At 27.7% G+C, this 20,812-nt stretch overlaps 1 protein-coding gene across 1 annotated transcript in view; it reads right to left on the reverse strand.

The window, feature by feature from the left end:
- Positions 1-5,374, reverse strand: part of LOC107164209 (potassium channel subfamily K member 1-like) — a 44,811-nt gene extending 39,437 nt beyond the window's left edge. The window contains exon 1 of the mRNA XM_015511943.2: positions 5,109-5,374. Coding sequence (XP_015367429.1) covers positions 5,109-5,280 — 172 coding nt within the window. The 5' untranslated portion in view covers positions 5,281-5,374. The remainder of the gene's footprint in view (positions 1-5,108) is intronic.
- Positions 5,375-20,812: the final 15,438 nt, after the last annotated feature.

Genomic DNA, 20,812 nt, shown 5'->3' on the forward strand with positions numbered 1-20,812 from the left:
TGTATACTATTATAATTTAATGGAAGATATTTTATTCAAAATTATATTTTTCTGAACAACAGATTATATCAATTACACATTTTATATTATTATTGTAAGTACAATTTGAGCATTAAACTTTATTATTTTGTTTTATTATTCATTACGTTTATAGATGATGTCATATTATATCAAAATGAATAATTATCTTTGATGAACAAATGTTTTTGAATTTTGATAACTCTTAGATAGATAAAGTATGAGTTAACGGTTATGTTTTGAAAATATTTGCATTTTGTTTTTTAAGATGCCCCATTGGCAGCAGATGCCATCAGAAATGATTTGCAGATATAGATTTGCATATGAATTGCATAATATACCATTATAGGTAGCAAAATATCAGCATATGGATTTCGTACGTAACTCGAAGTTAGTTAAGATGTAGTATACTAATATCTAATAGCTCTACTGTAAACTCGTTGAACATAGTTATTACTTTATTAGAATTGTATTCGTGTATACTGTATAGTATGATAACCGATAAGATTTACAATTATCAAATAAAAAGTACACTATACTAAATACTGTTTATATTCTACATACCTACTCTATTATTATTCTAAATAAAATAAAAATAAAAAAATTAGTTTTGTAATATAGTTAACAACCAAAATGCCACTAACAACAGATTCGATTATAATATATATATATATATTAAAAAGTAAATAAATTATTATTATTAAAGACTATACAGTTTTAAAATAGATAATTGAATTTTTAATCCACTATTTAAGTAGCATCATGTAGTGATACAAACTTTTAAAACTTTAAAAACATAATGAAGATATAAATATAATATAGTTTAAATGAAGTATTAAGAACATAATAATTCATAAACAAAAATTAATTATTATGATCAATAATATTACCCAGATAATAGTTGATATTATGTAAATAAATATTGTAATGAATAAAAAGTTAGAAAATATATCAAACATATTATAAACATACTAGTAGTTTTTCAAGATATTCATAAAATAAATCCTACTAAATATTTTCAAAGTTAGTCTACTTTTCATCACATAGATGAAAAAACGAGAAAAAAACTAGTCGTACGTACGTATTTCGTATACATAACCCAACAGTTTGTCCAACTTATCTGCGGCACACACATTATAGCAATATCCTATCAAAGACTAATACCGTATAATGCACTATTGAACAGTCCACATTGTTACCGTTACAGCTGATTATTATATACACGTACAATATAACGTAGTCTATCACGTACAACTTTACAATCCAGACACATATCACATACGATGATATATTTACGACGGATATTACATTAGCGCATTACATAGGATACTTTTTTTTTATTTAGAACTTCTGGTAAAAACTAAGATGGTTCAACAATTACAATATTAAAATTAGGTACATAACCAATGTATATGATAGTATTAAACATATAATTAAATAGATAAGAATAATAATCAACATTTTGTACCTAAAGAAGCCAATTAAGGCAGAAAAAGAAAATTTAATTGATATAATAAGCTAAGTGGGGATAATAACTGAGTAATGCGACAAACAAAAATAGATGGTTGAACTATGGGAGTGAAACGTTTTTGCAGTACGTCATTAAGGAGGGATATTAGTGATGGCCCAATTACGGAATTTAAGTTGGTCGCTATTATACTATTATTTTATATTAGCGTCGCTTCAGCATATGATTTTTCTTGGGGCTTGGCTTGAGCGTCCGGGATCACAACTGAAGGAGCCTTTGGAGAAGTCTTGAGTTTATTTTTATTGATCTTTTTGCAAGATGGGCAACCTTTATAATTTGCGGTGTGTTAACCTGAACATAAAGCACATCTAGCTGGAGAGTCCTTTAATTTATTGCATGATTCCGGGAGATGTTCTTCCCCACATTTAACTCGACGTAGAATGTAGTAGCAATAACTCCGAGTATACCCACAAGTCTGATATTACGTGGCACTGAAAAGGTCCTTTGAGTGGGTATGGTTTTTCGACTACTATTTTGGTGTTAAGTAGAAATTCAATTTTGTAAATATCCAAGTTATTTTTATCCGTCTTGATATCGACGAAAAAGAGTGGCAGGGGTTTTTTGTCCGAAAAACGTTTGTTTTTGTGAACATTGGAGACGTGGTGTTCCAAATCAGAAAGACCGGTAATGATGTCTTCATGTGAAAATGATTGGGTGAAGATAACAAATAACTACGCGTAACGGGCGAATAGATTTAGGCTGATAGGTATGGAAACTGGCATCGGATATGAGAATGAGTAGATTTCGAAATGAAATTGGAAGGTTTAAGAATAGTCAAAAACTAGAAGTGAAGGTGGAGATATCACTCACATTCTTAATATACCTACACTGGCAGAAGTTTTGAAGTTTCATATCTTTTGCGATTTTGACTATTGTTGAAAGATGAGTTTTTGTCGACGTTATCGTGCTGAGGAAGATCAGAGTACCGATTAGGACTGCAGATTAAAGAATGTGCTGATGCTACGTCAAGATAGCACTGGAATGTTTGTTCCTGGAATTTCGGAAAATCAAGCTAGAAATAAATTCTGAAAATTTCATAGCAAATGAATAGTATATGGTTTGATTTTCTAGCACTAAGTGCCGGTGTCAACTTGACGGACATCGATTGGACAATGTACCGGTGTTGAGTCGCTTTTCATCTTCCGAGTTTCCAGAAAATCCAAAATCTAATAAATTTCAAAAATCACTTAGCAAAATCTAGCAAATTCCTAGCAATTTTTTGATATTATAATTATAGTCCAAGTGTATTGTGCCGGTGCTAACTTGATTGGCACGTGCTAATTAGGAAAAACGATTTTGGCCTAGAAAAGAATTTAAAAATAGATGATTTTGATTTGTGGGGGGGGGAGGTCAGAGACACGTGTCTAGAGCCCCCCACCTATTTTTCAATATCACGCTTAATTAAAATACATGCTAATTACAAAAGTTAGCTTGCAAATACATGCTAATTAATTGCCAAAAAAAAATTTGAAAATTCCAATGTGGGAGGGTTGGGGACACGTACGTCATAACTATACGATAATATGATAGTAAAATAAAACGTAACAACCTTTCGTATAGCGGCCATTGTCAATTATTGTCTGTTACGATATTATTACGCGTTTCATAGGATACAGAGAAAAACATATTTTCGCATCCGTCGATACGAATTTTGTACAGTTTCATCATCGGACACGTGAATAATCAACTTTTTTTTATGGTTTAAAAAATCTAACTAAACAAAGTAGAACGATTAACACGACAATCAATAATATAATGAATCATAATATGGTTCAAATAAACCAGCGTGACTTAAAAATTATGTTATTATTATGTTATGCTATAGTAATTACAGTTGGTACTTGAACAAAGTACAGTTAAAAATGACATTAGAACATTAAGTGTATACCTAATAAGCATATTAGGTACTTGAATTTAAAAATAAATTATATTATAAGAGTTTACACAATGATGCGTCTGTTATAATCAGTATAATAACCGAAAGTATTAAATGTACATAATATGGATCCGTCAGACGTTCGCTTCCAGGACGTTTCAAAGTATAATGTTACCTACATAATTGAGGTACAATAGCAGGGACGCTATTTTGGAGAGTGATTGGGGGGAGGGGGGGGACAGGGTGTACTTTGGCATGTACTTGTCCACATATTATTGGCGTACCATAAAATATGCAAACGGGTTGATGTCCCATACTTAAAAGTTAACAATAATATAATGTGAAAATCTTAATGCGTATATAATACCAATATGATACTTAGGTAGGTACTAGGTATATGGAGGAAATATATTATATTTATTATTTATATAGATGTAAATTATGTATATTATTAGCATGACAAAATCTATTTGCAGTTTCCTGATTCTCGAATATGTTTAGTTCGTTAAGATATTAAATATAAAAACGCGTTTACTCTGGTGAAGAAAAAATGGCTCGACAGTGAGAAAAAAAATGGATTTTGTAAATTATAACACCCTTGAAGAAAAAACTCAAATGACATCACCGGATATAATAGTGTATTTCATGTAGCTGTGCCATGTAATAATATTTTAATATAGGTACTATGTTTATATAATACAACGTGTAACGTGTTCGTTATCTGCAGGATTTACACTTAGACCGTCAACTAATCACGGAAATCCGTGTCCATACTAAACGCGATATAAATTAAACAACTATTGTCACCAGCTACTTTTATTTCTCACTACTAAACTTCACCTGCATAAGCTGCTCCTCGAACCAATATGAACTGGAGCTATTCAGCAATGGATAGGTTCCTATCTGCTAAACTCACCGACATTAACAAAATCCAAACATTCCAATTAATGTCTTTGTCAAATAACCAATAAGCTCCGTACTGTTTCAAATGATATAAGTGATATTAATCTCCATAGAGTTATTTTTATCACAGCAGCACGACACTTTGCGCAGATTACGTATACTAAGTACATCAACATTCCAAACTTCACAAACATCGAAACCCACTAATCTCAAAACTGTCCGTTATCACTATTCCAGGTGGCCCGAGAAAGTGCCTAAAACGCGAACATGGTGTCTTTACCTACTAATCGAATAATTCTCACAGCTCCACGTCATGACTCATGAAGTCAATGAATGGATCCTTTACCAAAGACCTCGGTCTTTAAAAATGCAGTCAATTTATTTTAGATTTTTATTTTATCTTATTTTATGTTAAATTTATATAAACATCAATTGTACTTATTGTAAAAATATATTTACAGATTGCACCGTTCTCAATTAAAAAGTTATAAAAAAAAATCCATCCACATCAAATGTTGGCCTCTGTACTAAATGTTTTTGTAGGCCCATTAAAAAACTTCCTATAAAATACAATCAGTTACAAGTCTATTATTTAGCATAATATTATATAATATACAATTATATATCATAAAAATATTATTACTTAATGTAAAATAAGCATTCATATAAAAATTTCAAAAATTCAAAAAAATTCATTTCAACGGGGCCGAGTCAAAAAAGCCCCCCCCCCCCTTCGTGGTAACCCTGTATGTGTATATAGGAAACTCTGCGAGATGTATATACCTCCGACACACGTGTGCCCGTCGAGAAAATCTTGCCGGAGGTCCTTGAGCTCCCTGACCCGAGCAGCTTCCTCCGGCGCCTCGATGGCGGAGAACACGAATGCTCCGACGGCCAAGAACGACACGTAAAAGCCGATGAACACCAACAGGCGTACGGTGGCCGGCGACCACATGGCGACCGCACGACGCGTGCGGCGGTCCGCGCTAATGCCGGGTGGCGCGTGTTGCACTCCGCTGGCGCGGCGGTCTCGTCATCGCAACACGGTCGGCCGGTGACTGACTGCCGGGCGGCGCGGCGTCGCGCCCCGAGGACGCCGTCGGCGGCAGCCCTTTGGTGTGTAATAATAATAATAATAATAATAGTATATATCCCACGCACCCGAGACACCCCCGCCCCTACACACACACACACACACACGGCCCACTACCCTTTCCCTCTCCTCACTTGTATATATATATATATATATATAATACATATATATATATTTATATACCTATATTATATAGTCCGACGACTGCCATTCGCCAAAAGTAACGCCTCGCAGCCAATCCACCGTCCGATGGCGTCAACGAAATTACGGAACCTTCCGAAGGGCATCTTTATATACGGGTGTATTATAGGTATTGCGCGCCAATGATACATCGGTGGGTCAGCTGTTTGTGAAATATACAACTGTAACCAAAGGTACGTAGGTATCCTTCATTTCTATTGCTATATTATCATTATAATATTATATTGGGTGATAAAATGTAACCGTGATAATGTATACTTATAGACACTTGCAAATGGATTGTAAGCGGCTGCACAGGCTATGCCTATGTACCTATACTGTATAAGAGATGACGGTTTTCGCCTGTTTTACCATTACTTGTAATTTGCGCCACCGAGTACGTATACGGGGGGGGGGGCATTTTTGAAACATGCTCACCCTATTTTTACGCTCGAAACACGCATATAACATTAAAATTCGAATTTTTGAAATTTTTGATTACACTTGAAGACCATCACGTTTTTCGAGGTCATGAGATCTTTTTTACCACACAAGAATGATCCTGTGACAATACAAACTTTGGTTTCAAATTGGATCCCCTTTCATTTTTAATTATAGGCAGATTTTTTTTTTTCGAGAATTTTGATGAGTCCTTAAATCAAAATTCAAGCTAGTAGTTTTTGAGTAATATAACTTTGTGTACTAAGGATTTTATGTGCATATGGTAATGGATTAAGCAGATATGGAGGGTTAGATAATTTGAAAAATTTCGTATATAAATAATTTGTAAAAATTACGAAAATATAAATTATAATAAATATTGCATCTAATATTAATATAGTTTTTATTTTTATAAAATCATTTTTAATGATTATAATCCTAAATTATACATTTTAATAAATGAAACTTTTCATTACAATTTTGTGCACAAGAAACTTCTGAAACAAAAAACATTAGAAATTTTAAAATATGGCTTTAGGCTTACAAAAATTCTAAAAATTAGAATTTAAATAAATGTATTGTTAAAGGGAAAACGTTAGTGAACATGCTTAGAATTCACTCTGCATATATGCGTGTGTAATCTGCGTCAAAATATTTAAAACAACGTAGTTTAATTTGCACCACGTCTAAATATTAATTTAATTTTAGTAACGTGCGCCACACGTTAAATTTCAATTTTTGGAATTTATCAATCTTACATCAGTAATAGTAATAGGCATACCATTTAATTAAATGTTTTTTTTTTAAAGTTTATACAAGTGTGCTGCAGGTAATGATAGATTGATAAATTGGATTTAATCTGTACCCAAAACCGTGTAATTTTCGTATCTATTTTGTTATTTAATTGAAAGTTTTTCACATCAGTGGGGCCACAGTGGCCAGTGAGACGTACATTTAAAATTTAAAATAAACTAAACCCGCATGCAACTTAAATTAGTTTTTATTGTTTTGCTTGTCTCTGTCGCAAATTGCATGAAATACGAGGAATTAATTAAAGGTATACCAAAACGCTATCCACGATATTAGTAAATTTTTTGATAAAATATATGAATTATTATTTTTATTATTTTTTTTTTTTGATCATATAGATACAACAATGCGACAGGCGATGATAGATTGATTGATTCGATTTTGTCGGTACATAAAACCGTGTGGCTGTCGTGCTGATGCTGTCATTTAATTGAAAACTGTTTACATTGGGCCTCGGTAGCAAGTGAAACGTGTATTATAACATTTAAAATAAACTAAACCCGTATGTAACTAAATTTAATTCCTATTGTTTTATAGTTAAGGTCCATATGACATAGGTATATTAAGTTTAAAAAATGTTTATGCAAGTCGAATAATGATGGTGTTTTTTGTATACTAGTTAAAAAACGTATAAGAAGTTTGTACAACGTGTAATAAATTCATTAAGAGCACAAATCAAGTATTAAAAAAAAAAATTCACAAAGGATTGGTATGATAGTAGCTCCAAATTTATCACAGTTTATTTTTCACTTACACCGTATAGATCTTAATTCTAGCGTACTACCATTTATAAACACATACAAATAGTACTACAGCTGTGTCGAATATAATATGTATATGTATATTTATATATATATAATGTATATATGGACTTTTATCGGTCTGGTCATGCATAGTGTTGCGTGTTCGCAATGCCTACACCAGTGCGGTGGCCCAACGGGTTTTCCGAACTCCGGAAAAAACGATTATTCTACGCACTGTGATTGTGTATAATACGCTTGGAAAACGGCGAAGGCAAAGAACTCGTTAAACTCGTATCGATAGCTACAGCTGTCTTTACTAGGGTGGCGGTGAGATTAATACATCGTACTTTTCTGTCATGTATTTAGCACGCCGAAAGTTAAAAGAGAATATATATATATATATATATATATTAACATACAATACCGTTATTCGCCGTCGTCGTCGTTTCGTTTTTAAGTATTTCGTCCCCCCTCCCAAACAAAAAACGTATTAGTGACAATCAATTTATTCGTACAATCCGTCGTGACTTGGGACTTGTGCGATGTATAGTAATTTATTCAGTATCAATTTCCACATTTCAATTATTGAAATTTCATATCCCTATAGAGCGCAGAAACATTCTATAGTATTTCTCCAATAATAATATTTAAAAAAAATGGTTATTATAATTGTTAAAAAAATCAGTATTATTTCAGAACTTGAGTCAATTATGAGAAAGGTTTATCTAAGATATACTCCCCCAAACTTCTTCAAAATTATTAATAACATTTATTTCTAACTCATACTATTAGCGTGCTTAATACTACTTATATACAAATTATATAGTTAAAATTGTATTTCCATACATATTATATGTAATATCACCATAATAAATTCGTATATTACTATCTGATTTCTTAATTTATTTAGAATTTCTATAAAATTGTATTTCTTAAATCTTTCATTTTACTTATTATGTTTGTATTATTATAGTCTCCTTCTAAGTATGCATAGTTAATTAATTAAGTAGCAGTTAAGTATTTATACATTATACTAATTATTAACTTACCTATTTTAAGAACTCAATACCTTCAACACAAGATTTAGCTTAAAGAAAGTATGCTGCAGACAATTGATGTATAATATTATCTGTTAACTATTTATTTACAAAATATATATATTTAATACACCAAAATGTTGTCATCTAGGCAGAATCTTAGCAATTAATTTTGTGGCGAAACAGCATGATTCTCCAAGTGCGGGATTAGCTCTTATACTTGTTCAAACGTTTATTTTATCTGTACTTAATACTTACACGCTGATTTCAGTATATAACTTTCAAACTATTGAAAACATTTTGATAAACTTCTAATATTATTACGTGATATCGTTGTCCACTATAGTATTAGATTTATAGTATAAAGAATAGATTTAAAAAAACCCCTCCTCTTTCCTTCCGATCACTAATAATTGCGTTTTAACCTTATACAGTCGCTGTAACCTCTGATAAGTATTAACTGCAGTAAAATCTGCAATAATAATTGTATCAATAAAATTTGATTATTTCATACCCACTTGACTTTACTTACCCATATATTGTTGATTTATTTTAAAAAATATTAAAATTGATTTAATTACAATAATAATCATGTATGACGATGAACTAACGCTTTAGAAACTATTACATTTCACTTGGCAACGTGCACTATAGAATCTTGTTTTCTTTGAGTGAATTAACTTGTTTTTGACTATTCTTCTTGCAATAATACAAAACATTTTGTGCGATGATATGACATTATCTTTTTGATGTTCTCAACTAATACAATTTGGATCAAACCTTTACGTTTAATATTTTATTCTGCTTTAATCTGCTATTGACATTGTTGAATTCATGATTATTACGTCGTTTAGAATTACTCATTATTCATCCTCCATCAAAGTGTATGATTTATTAATTCAAAGCAAAAAAATAAAACAGCTGATATTCTTTTTGATAAACCTAATTGTTATAAAAATATTACTATAATATAAATATTATATGTACCGTATTTTATTAATAATGTTTGACTTATTCCAGTGAACATATTTTATAATATTTTTCATGAACTTACATTATTAAAATACCTAAATTATGTATAGGTACCTACTACTATTATGCATTATCACATTCGGTAATGTTTCAAGACAATTATAGTAATTTGTATTATTTAAATATAATTTATTTTTCTAAATGTTTGTGGTAATTACTATATATAATAGTATATAAATGCCATACTGATATTATATACATACAATTTCCTCATATATTATCTATTAATCTTTAAGATTTACAAATTATTAAATACTTATTGTAATATAATTATATCTTCCTAATAACAAGTGCATATATGTAAAAAAAAATTAAAGATATTAAATTATTTTTAGGATATTATAGGTTTAAATTAAAGATTTAAAGAGTAATATATATTTTATATACAATTTTACAAGAATATAAAATGATAAATATATAAATGAAACAAGAAAATATAATATTTCCATGATTCCATGTCCCGAGACAAAAATTTTCTAGAATATAATTTCTTAAGCAAATATTGTTTAGCTATATTTAATTATAAATATTTGATGCGTAAATTAGTATACATAAACTCATCAGAATTAATATGCATACTATGAATATATAATGCCGAAGAATAATAGAATCTATTTTATAACGAATATGCCTTATACTCGTATTTGTTTGAAAAGTTAACTGTATAAATAAAAATTAAAAAGTAATCTAACAAAATCTTAAATGTTAAAATTTTACGATATTTAAAAAATATGTAGAACGAAATTATGTTGGGTTCGAATTTAGTAGAAAGTACAACTTGTATAAACTAAATATATCTAAGATTATAATTATTATTATGTAATTTAATTTGACAAAATTCATTAAGAACATTTCGCAACACACGTCTGCTACTAATATATTCCATTTTGATGACAAATATGCAAGATTCCCAGACGAATACTCACTTGTTAATTAATTATTTATCATAATTTATTAAGCAACGGTTTTAATTTAAATAAAAGTAAAGTATGCGTCTGGATTCTAAAATATGTACAAACAAACTGAAGAACCGATCAATAGAATTATCCAGTGTTTGGAAAGAACGTCGTTCATGAACGCATGTTCAAACGTTCACGTTCATAATTATTAGTGAACGATACGCGAACGTCGCTCATTTTTATTAAATAGAACGTGAACGTGAAAGACGTTTATATTTTTAATGAATTTGAAGGCGCTCAATTTATTGACTATTTAATAAATATAATATGTATATAATTTAGATACTTTAGAAAATGTGTATGCTCTAAAGTCTAAATTGTTTTTATTTTTGGGTTGTGACCTATATGTTTATGGGTTTTTATACAAACTGCTGGTAAACTATTTATAAACAAAAAATTAGATGAACGACCTTATGAACGCGTTCATTTTTTCAAAGAACGTGAACGTGAACGCGTTCGTTTGAAAAAAAAAATGAACGTGAACGAGTTCCTTTTTCAAGGACTGAACGTGAACGTGAACGAATTCATTTTTTTAGTGAACATTCCGAACACAGGAATTATCATACAGTACCTAGATAGTAATGTGCAATTATTTTACACGTGGAACATTTATAGCATTTCTATGTTATAGCAGTGACCGAAAGAACTTTTTTATTGGTCAAATCAAATTTCATAAGAATCTTGCATATAGTTTCATATTTACAAAATAAAACACATATGATATCAATAGAAAATTGTTTTGAAAAAACCTGAAATACTGAAATAATTGATAATTTCATTCAAGCATTAATTAATTTGCTTAAAGAATATGAGAGTACATAATATTTATTATCAACTTTTTCATTAATATTAGGTATACTTTATTTATAAATTCGACAATGAATTAAAAAGACGTTGATTCAAATCTTCGATCAGCGACGATTTTTTTTTTTTTTTTAACCAACCATAAAAATAATAAAATATTGTATTTCTAATTATTTTACATTTAAATATCACCTTTTTATCGAAATATAATTGTGTTGTGTATAATATGAATCTATACCTTTAGCTAGCTTTTTAAGCACTTAAATATTTGGAAGTACAAAAGATATATTTTGAAAGGTTTTTTTGGTAAACTGGTAAGACGTATAGCAATCTAATCAGATTATTATCATTCCATAAATTCTATTCTCTTGTTAGTGCTCCATGAACTAAGTAAAATACATTTCTCGTAAACAATATTAAATTAGCTTCAATTAACTTGAAACTCGTGATCGCTTTGTTTAGAGGGTTAACTTATTAATAATTGAAAACAAATATATTAAATTTTGCCTTAAGTCAGACAAAGTTTAAATTTTCTATTGACAAAAGAAGCTTTTACACTTTTTTTTTAGTAAAAAAAATCTTTAAATTAAAACTAAAAATAATATAATATTTAAATTATAAACCGAGTTATGAATTTATTGGCTTTACGATATTTTTTTTTCTTTTTTTTTTTCCATTGTTTCTGTCAAACATTTAGAATTCAACTTTTAAGATGGTTTCTAGCAGAAGATTACATCTAGTACTATTGAGTATTAGCCAATTCCCGATAACAAGTCCGATTTAAAGTTCGCTTCGCATATGATGAAAGTCCTCGACGATTTATACGAACAACGTAATTCATGAAATTCCAAAAGAAACAAACTGTGAAAATTTAGTAAAAAAATCTAAATTACTTATTCATTGTTACTTATGTAAATATATTTATAATATATGTATAAATAAAAACGCGTCTAAACATAAATTTACAGTTTGAAGTTGAATTTTTAATTTTAAAATATCGTAATTATCTTTATTTTAATCACGAGAGTATTTAATTAATTAAGATCATAAAAAAATATGAAAAACTATAGCCAAAATTGTACAAAATGTTAAAGTTGCAAAGAGAAGATTACATTAATAACATTTGTATTGCTTCACTAATTCCATTTAGTGTTATACTTTACATTAGTGTTAAATTTACTTTGAAAATTAAGTACATGTATAAAAGTGCGTAGTTAGAGTATATCAGTCGTGAGAGTATAATTTTATTTAATTCTCGACACATTTCTACTAGCGCTACTGCACGTAATATTATCTACATATATCATTGTTTGTGATATTTTAAAACTTGTTTATTGTTATAATTGTTTAATTATACGTGTTTTTATATAGCTTATAAAAAATGAAAAATGTATGGTCGTTACCTATATATAATATACCTTAAGGTTGCAATAGCATTTTTTTATTTGTACGTAATTATAGTGATATTAAGATGTGCAATGTTTGTATTTTTGTAATTGTGTACGTTCATTCGGAACATCTAATTTTTAACTGTATACAATTTTCAATTATTTAAAATATTAAAAATATATTTTTAATACAGTATATTAAAACTCAATATCAATATAATGTTATTATTATATTTTTATTATAATTATAGTTATGATTATGGATTATTCTTAGATGTAATCATAACTAATTATAGATAAAATCAATAATATTATAATGATTGCACTGCCTTAGATGATAATATAAAATTAAAGCATTTGACTAAAGATTAAAATCTTTTATTTGTAAACAATTTATATTTTGATAAAGAACGTCTATATAACTCAGAACCCTAAACTTACCTTCTTTAGCTTAGTTTTATTTAGAGAATGGGTAGAAAAATCACTATATTATATAAATTCTGATTCTGATTAATTAATTAACTCTCTGAATATAACTCTTCCAACACAAACTGAGCTTGCAAAGTTTGTTGCTAATAAACTACATAATATATGTAATAAATGTATAGGTACATATTGTTCGCTACAATATAAAGTCTTAATATTATCAACGATAATAATTGTCAGTCAAATAGTCGTCTAATAATCAAATATTTGATAGTGAAATTACATAGGCACTAATTTTGGTGAAATAGGTACTATTTTTGGCTACCTACAATAATGGTGCAAATTAAAAATTCTCAAATTAATTCTAAAAACAAACTATCAAATTTTAAATTAAAAAAATTATGAAAATAATGGTTAAAAATGGTTATACTACTGAGTAACATTGAGCTATGTTGAGTATCATTTATGCCCCAGCTTTTGTCTTGTGATTCTTGGTGAATATACGACTCATCTCATTGGACCGAAAATAATAAGTCTAGGCACTAGGCAGTGGCATACTATAACGGGAAGAATAACTCCTCCCCGGTTTTTTTGGACGTGAAAATTGTATTTTTGAAATTTTTTATGCACATATAGTGATATGCAACATAAGCCCATAAATTACTTTTACGTTTTATTAACAAAACTAAGTAACAAGAAAGTCGTAAAATCGTATGGGTATAAAAGAAAATCAGATGTGGCTATCTCAAAATTGAAATCAGTCGGCTGTTAGACCATAAAAATAAAATTAAACCGTATTTTTACTGAAGTTCAAGTTCAGTAGCACAGTGATGCTTTAAATAATAATAAAAATAAAGCGATATCCTATGACTTTGGTTCACGATTAAAAAACGTGAAGGTTGTATGCATTATTTCGTCATCAAAGGTGAAATACTAAAGTAAAAATAACAATTAACTTAACTTTTTAGAAAGTTAATTATTAAATCAGTATAAGAATAAAGATTTATATCATATTATTATTATGTTATACAAACACAAATAAACAAAAAATTAAAATGTATTTTAAAAATAGAAAAATCTTTATTTCTATGACTGAAATTTTTTTACAAAATTAAAAATGATTGTTTTAAATCTAAACAACGCAAACATTACACATTTTGTGATATTTTCATTTCTTTTTTATATTTAATAATTACTAGTATTTTAATTCAAGCATATATATTTATAAATAAACTATATATTTTTTATCAATTAAGCCAAAATATAATTAAACAATAATGCAAAGGTTGTCAAATAAAATTAAATATGTTCAAAATCTTTAATCATTAATTATTGTTAAGAAGAATTTAAAATAATGTAATTAATTAATAAATAATAAAGTAAACTATCTATATTGTTTAATACTAATAAGTGGTAAGACATGATTAATTAAATAAGAAACCTTCCTGTGAACAATAACGATATATTTCCAACGTCCACATGTGTAACAACTTACAATAGCTACACAATATAAATTATTTCCCTTTTTGAGAGTATATTGTGATTGAGTTAAAATTAAGTGAATTCGGAAATAAGTGGATTTTTGTGGTTGAAATGTTTGTAATTAACATCAAATGGAAAATTTTTTCTCCGGTTTACCTATTTATAGTTGAGAGTTACATTTCCTAAATTAGTGTATAGTGTTTCAAATCACTAAATCAATTTCGTTAAAATTGAATCAGTCTCAGTATGAGCTACAATATAGTTAAATGGAATAAATAATCTTGATTATTTGTAGTATTTTTACTTATAATAATTATTAAGGATATCGCGCGACTAGGAATAATTGAAGTTCTTTTACTATTAAGTGCATTAATTACTGATCATACATGAAAATTTCATTGGAAACACTTTTATATGAAATTGTTTCACTAAATAATCAATAAGCTAAATAATGATATCCCCATCACTCGAGCATCGATGACGGTTTCTGTTGCTGCCTAAGACAATATTTATTTTACAATTAATACATATTATGTCCGTTAAATTGATAATAAATAATCATCATATTAAGATCTCGGACAAAAATTCAAATTTGAAAGTGGTTAACATTAAGTTAAAAAAATAAAATTTACAGTATTAATATTCATTACTATATACGCTACACATAAAATATGAGTAAACATAAAATTAAATTCTAAACACTGTACTAATAAAAATATTAGAGATCACTTACATATTCTTCTAATAACTTAGATGCTTGTGAAATAAATAATTTTGTGAAAAAATAGAAGTCAATTAGGTAAAATTATCGCTTAATAATATATGCGAAACAGCTGAAAACATATATGGGCCACATATGAAGATTACAAAATATATAAGCTACTAAGTACCAACCGGATAACAGATAGATTTTTTTTTTTATTGATCTATTTGTTACAACCCGGCATCTTAGGCTATTAGTTACAGTTTTTTTTTTTTTTGTGATACTTTGTGACATAATTGTATTTACATTTACATTTAGATAGATTTTATAATTTATTTGGATTATTGTACTTTATCGATCATAATGATTCTAAGTTCATATTATGTGTTGTATATGAATTGGTACACGGTGTTGTGCATGGAATGGATAACATCGTAATAATAAATAAATAAATTAAAGTTTATTAATTTGTTTTTACAAAATCAATTATATATATTTTTCTATACATAATTCTATTAAAAACATAGATCGGTACCAAAATGGCAATATTACAGTATATATTGCTATACATTGCTAAAAAAATAGTTCATGCTAATCAAAAAATTAATATACTACTTGACGTATTGAGAGTTTAAATCAACGTATATTTCCCTATGGTGATGAGATTTCCTACTGTAATCAATGACCTGCGTCCAAGCAGGATGAGTCTGTGCGTGATCGTATCGTTTGGCAGCGCTACTTTCAAATTTACTATACCAAAGTCTAATCGCAACACAAACATCGATTATATCAAACATATACAGACATTTTTACATTCATAGAGTTGGCTTCCAAGTTCCAATCATATGACAGTCATGAATATTGGGCGAATCGCCAACGTCGTCAGCACAGTTGAGTCGGCTTAAAAAACTGAAAACGTGTATGAAATAATAATGATACAGCTATGCGGAGGAAACGGCTAACAGCAGATTCACAACTGTCGAAGTTATTTTTTTTTCTTTAACAAGTGGCAATTTCGAAAAATATCACGTTTTCATATTATCTGCTGTGGTGATACAGAACATACAAGATGTATAATAATGTTGTATATTTCTTCATAATATTATCATAAAACTCGATAACAATAATATGGTAAAAAAGCGCCAACAAAAATCATGTATTATTTAAGCTTTAACGGTTAGACCGTGAATATGATTTTAGAGTACAAATACCGCCGTGGTATGAAAATTTATACAATAATAATTTAAAAAGATTGGCGTTACGTTTTGATAAAACCAGTTGTATTGTGTTGAAGTTTTTTGTTTTGCTTAATTATAATTTTTAAATTATCTTTAGTCTACCTAAGATTATTTTCCATTTTTGAATTAACAATTCTAAATTTTAATACTAATAAATCTTAATATAAATCTAAATTTCGAAGGAATAGATAGGTTAGGTACAACTAGATAGTCATAAATTATAAGTATGACAAGTATGTATTTACATATTTATATGAGAAGAGTGGATTGGCACACTGACAACACTGACAGAGGTACCCCGTAAAATGTTTGTCCACTACCTAATCAACACATCTAAACTTTAAATTCTCATGAGTTGTTTAGTGACAATTATAACATTAGTTTAAATTTAATTTTAGATTTTGAAATTTTCAATAAATTAAAAATAAAAACATAAACAATAATGGGTAATTATTGGTACCATAGACTTTGAAGATAAAATAAAATATAGTCGAACCGGGTCAACTTGAACTTTATTAACTCGGAATCAATTTAACTCGCATATCACATGAATAGCTCGAAGTTTCAATTTTATATAAATCAGTTATATACCTACGTGAAATTAGTTGTTCCCGTATGGCCGTATGTATACATAATGTATGCACATTTACTGTCAAGAATAAAGTCATGTATGTAATTGTCAGTGATAAGTGGCTTATCTAACAGGTTTAACAGCTGAGTTACTATGCACACTAATAACAACTACTATCATCTATTCACATATATGCATAATGATTGGAACGTAAGGTTACGTTTCAAAAAGACGTGTTTATAAGATTTGATACATTTTTGTTGATCTTGTACGTACATTTGAACATTAAAAAACATGGTATGTACCTACTCGAAATCTTTAAAAATTTAAATTTTATACTTTTGTATCTACATATAGTAATCATATAGTCAATTATCTGCAGGAAACCATGAAAAAATATTATAATCATTAATCCCCGGAGTTTGATTTGTATAAAAAAAAATAATTTCTAATTTATGATAGCCCACTGGTGAAAAATTTACATGAAAGAATATTATCTGTCTAACGTTTTTCTACTTTTTTGCATTATTTAATTTATCCTTTGGGCGACAACACATTACATACAACGCTTCTTTCGAAGTAATTTACAAAAGACGTAATGACCCCCAGGGATAGTGAAAATAATAATGTTTTCTACGATTTCTTATGACTATTGTTATTATTTGTTATTTTAAAGACTTTTATTTTTATTTTTATTTTTAAAGTAAAACTATGAAGAGTACTCTTTGTATTATCTCAAGACTTTTTTACACTTCCTTAAAAAAAATGTTGATTGCAATTTATAGATATATAAAATGCATATGATCATAAAATTGAATGCCTTATTTAAATAAATATTGAATTATACAAATACAATTTATCTGTAGAAAGACTGCAATAAGTTATTTTAATTCTAATCATGAGTTTATGTATAGTATTGTTTTTATTATTGCTAACTAAACTTTGTTTTAAATCATTCTTGGATTATAACATAAATAGACATTTAAATTATAACATCTATTCATGCATAATCCATACCTAAATATACTTTCCATGTGTGATAAATAGCGTAAAAGCATTTATCTAAAAATGTATTTTAAACGTTTAAAAAAGTAAAGGAATATATATAAAAAAATATATTAGATGAAGCTTAAAGTGTATATTACTACTAAGTTCAACATTATTACATTCGATTCCTTTAAACTTTAAATTATGATGTTAAATGTTGGAAACTATCTACTCATTGTTAGCTGTAATTTTAAGAGCGATTTAGTAATTTTATGAAATAATTTAAAATCTACAATCACTTTTTAGTTGAAAATACCTAAAATATTGTTCAAAATTATAATCTAATATGTATTTTACACTTGTATTTTAAGAAAAATTATTACTTAAAACATCAAACTGTATTGTATTACAATCCAATATACCTAAAGTTAAGATTTAAGTAATAAATATTTATGATGTACAATATTAAAGATCATACTTGTGCATACAAGTAAAAACAACTTTAGTATGGAAATGTCGGTATTTTAAATTTAGTCAACATATTATATATGAAACACATAGGAGACTTCAAAGGAAATAAGAATTAAGTGGAGTGAAAGAATTTTAAATGTTTGATGGATTTTATTTTATTTTTTAATACATAATTTGAGAACGAGTAAAAACTTTAAAATTGAATTACTTGTCTTCAAAATCATGAACTATACATGCATTGTATTCATGAACAAAATATTCTGAAATAAATTATGTAAGTACCTATTCACTAAAAAATAAATTTATTAAATACTAAAATATTTAAATATTCTATTATTACAGTACTAGTACAGCGTTAACATATATTAATTCGGAAACAAAAACCATTTTTTCTTTGTTGTGCGTCATTACGAAGCGAAAGAAGAAAATGATTTGTTATGACAAAGATAAATAATTAATAACGCTATAGTTATTACGCAAATACGTTTCTGGTCTTGTTTTAATTTTATTTTCAATGATCGTTGTAAGTTCTAATAGTTATACACTAGGAACAAAAACTTTTTTTTTAAATTATGCAATTTTTTTCAATTTAAGGTAAGGATACATTCGGTACAGAACAAATGTGAGTTGCTATATTGTTTTGCGTAAATGCCAAGATAATGCTTTCAAGAGACACCTACGGCTTTGCATACCTATACCTAAACTTATCTGTGTGGTAAAGTGGAAAACTGAAATAGATAGTGTTGGATTTTAGTGTTTAGAGAACCAACCCCCTCCATACATATAGCTACACAAAACGCCGAACAAACAGTTGATCAATCAACAACAGCAGCTGTATTCGGTTCAAGTCCCGACGTCGTATCTTATATGGTCTAATGGAGATACAAATGTATTTGAACAGTATAATAATAATGAAAACCACGATGAAGATAAACTGGCCAAAAACATAAACGAACAACACGGATATATTTGTAATTAAAAATAATTCACCAAAAGTCAACTTAATTTTATTACAATAACAAAAAAAAAATTTATTTTTATTTTTCATGGAAATCATAAGCAATTAAAAATTTAAAAATTATTTCGTTAGTATTATAATAATCGTTAGCATTATTACTATAATATATATTATTCACAAATACTCTAAGCTTCATCAAAGATATACAAATCGAAAATGTATTGTTTTTTACAATTGTTTTTTACAATTAACCATAATATCTAATGTAATTAATTTTTGTATTAAATATAAATATACAAGGTATTTTAGAATTTTAATTTTTTTTAAAGAAAAGAAAATGTTCATACTGTTAATGGTTTAAGACTAATTATTATTAAAATTAAGTCAGTGTTAGAGATCATATATGACAATGTAAATTATTTCATATCATTATTTTAAATTTTAACTTCCCTATAGTACCTATTATATTCATATTTAATTTTAAGTATAATTTTAAAAAATGCATCGTTAATTTAGACCTTAAAGTAAAAATATAACTTTTAATGTCTATGAAAAATTAGGGAAGTGGCCCGACGACGCTTTACTAAAACTTTAGGAAGTAGCTATAAAAATTAAATTAAGAATACAGCTTTTTCGAAAATTTTAAGGACATGCTATAATAAATGCGACCATATTATATTTCAACCTTTATCAACAATAATGTATACGAATTATTAACAAATCATTAATTTATAATTTATAAGCTCTGCCCTTTGAGGACATTTAAATAACAATACAAGCCCACAACTAATAGTGGTATTATCTTTTTATACTACCATAAATATATTAATATTTAAGTATTTACCACCCTTAACGAACACAATAAAAGATAATGTCTGATAAGCTATTGATAAAGTTCTTTTGTTAAATATTATAATAACTTTTTTAATCATTGTGTTATATATAGTTTAATAGTTATACTATTCAATACTAGGTATATTGATTAGTTAATCGAGATAACATAATAAAGATTAAAGATTATAATTGTTTCAGTTAAGATTCGTCAATATTAATCGTGCAATTAAAAAGAAATATTAAGAAAGTGATACAAATTTTTTAATTGAGTGATTAATTATTTAGTGATTATGAATTAGTTTTCTGTAATAATTAATTTAAATTGTAATA

Source organism: Diuraphis noxia, unplaced genomic scaffold (assembly GCF_037042655.1).
Source record: "Diuraphis noxia isolate RWA-SAM2 unplaced genomic scaffold, SU_Dnox_SAM2 contig0005, whole genome shotgun sequence".
NCBI lineage: Eukaryota > Metazoa > Arthropoda > Insecta > Hemiptera > Aphididae > Diuraphis > Diuraphis noxia.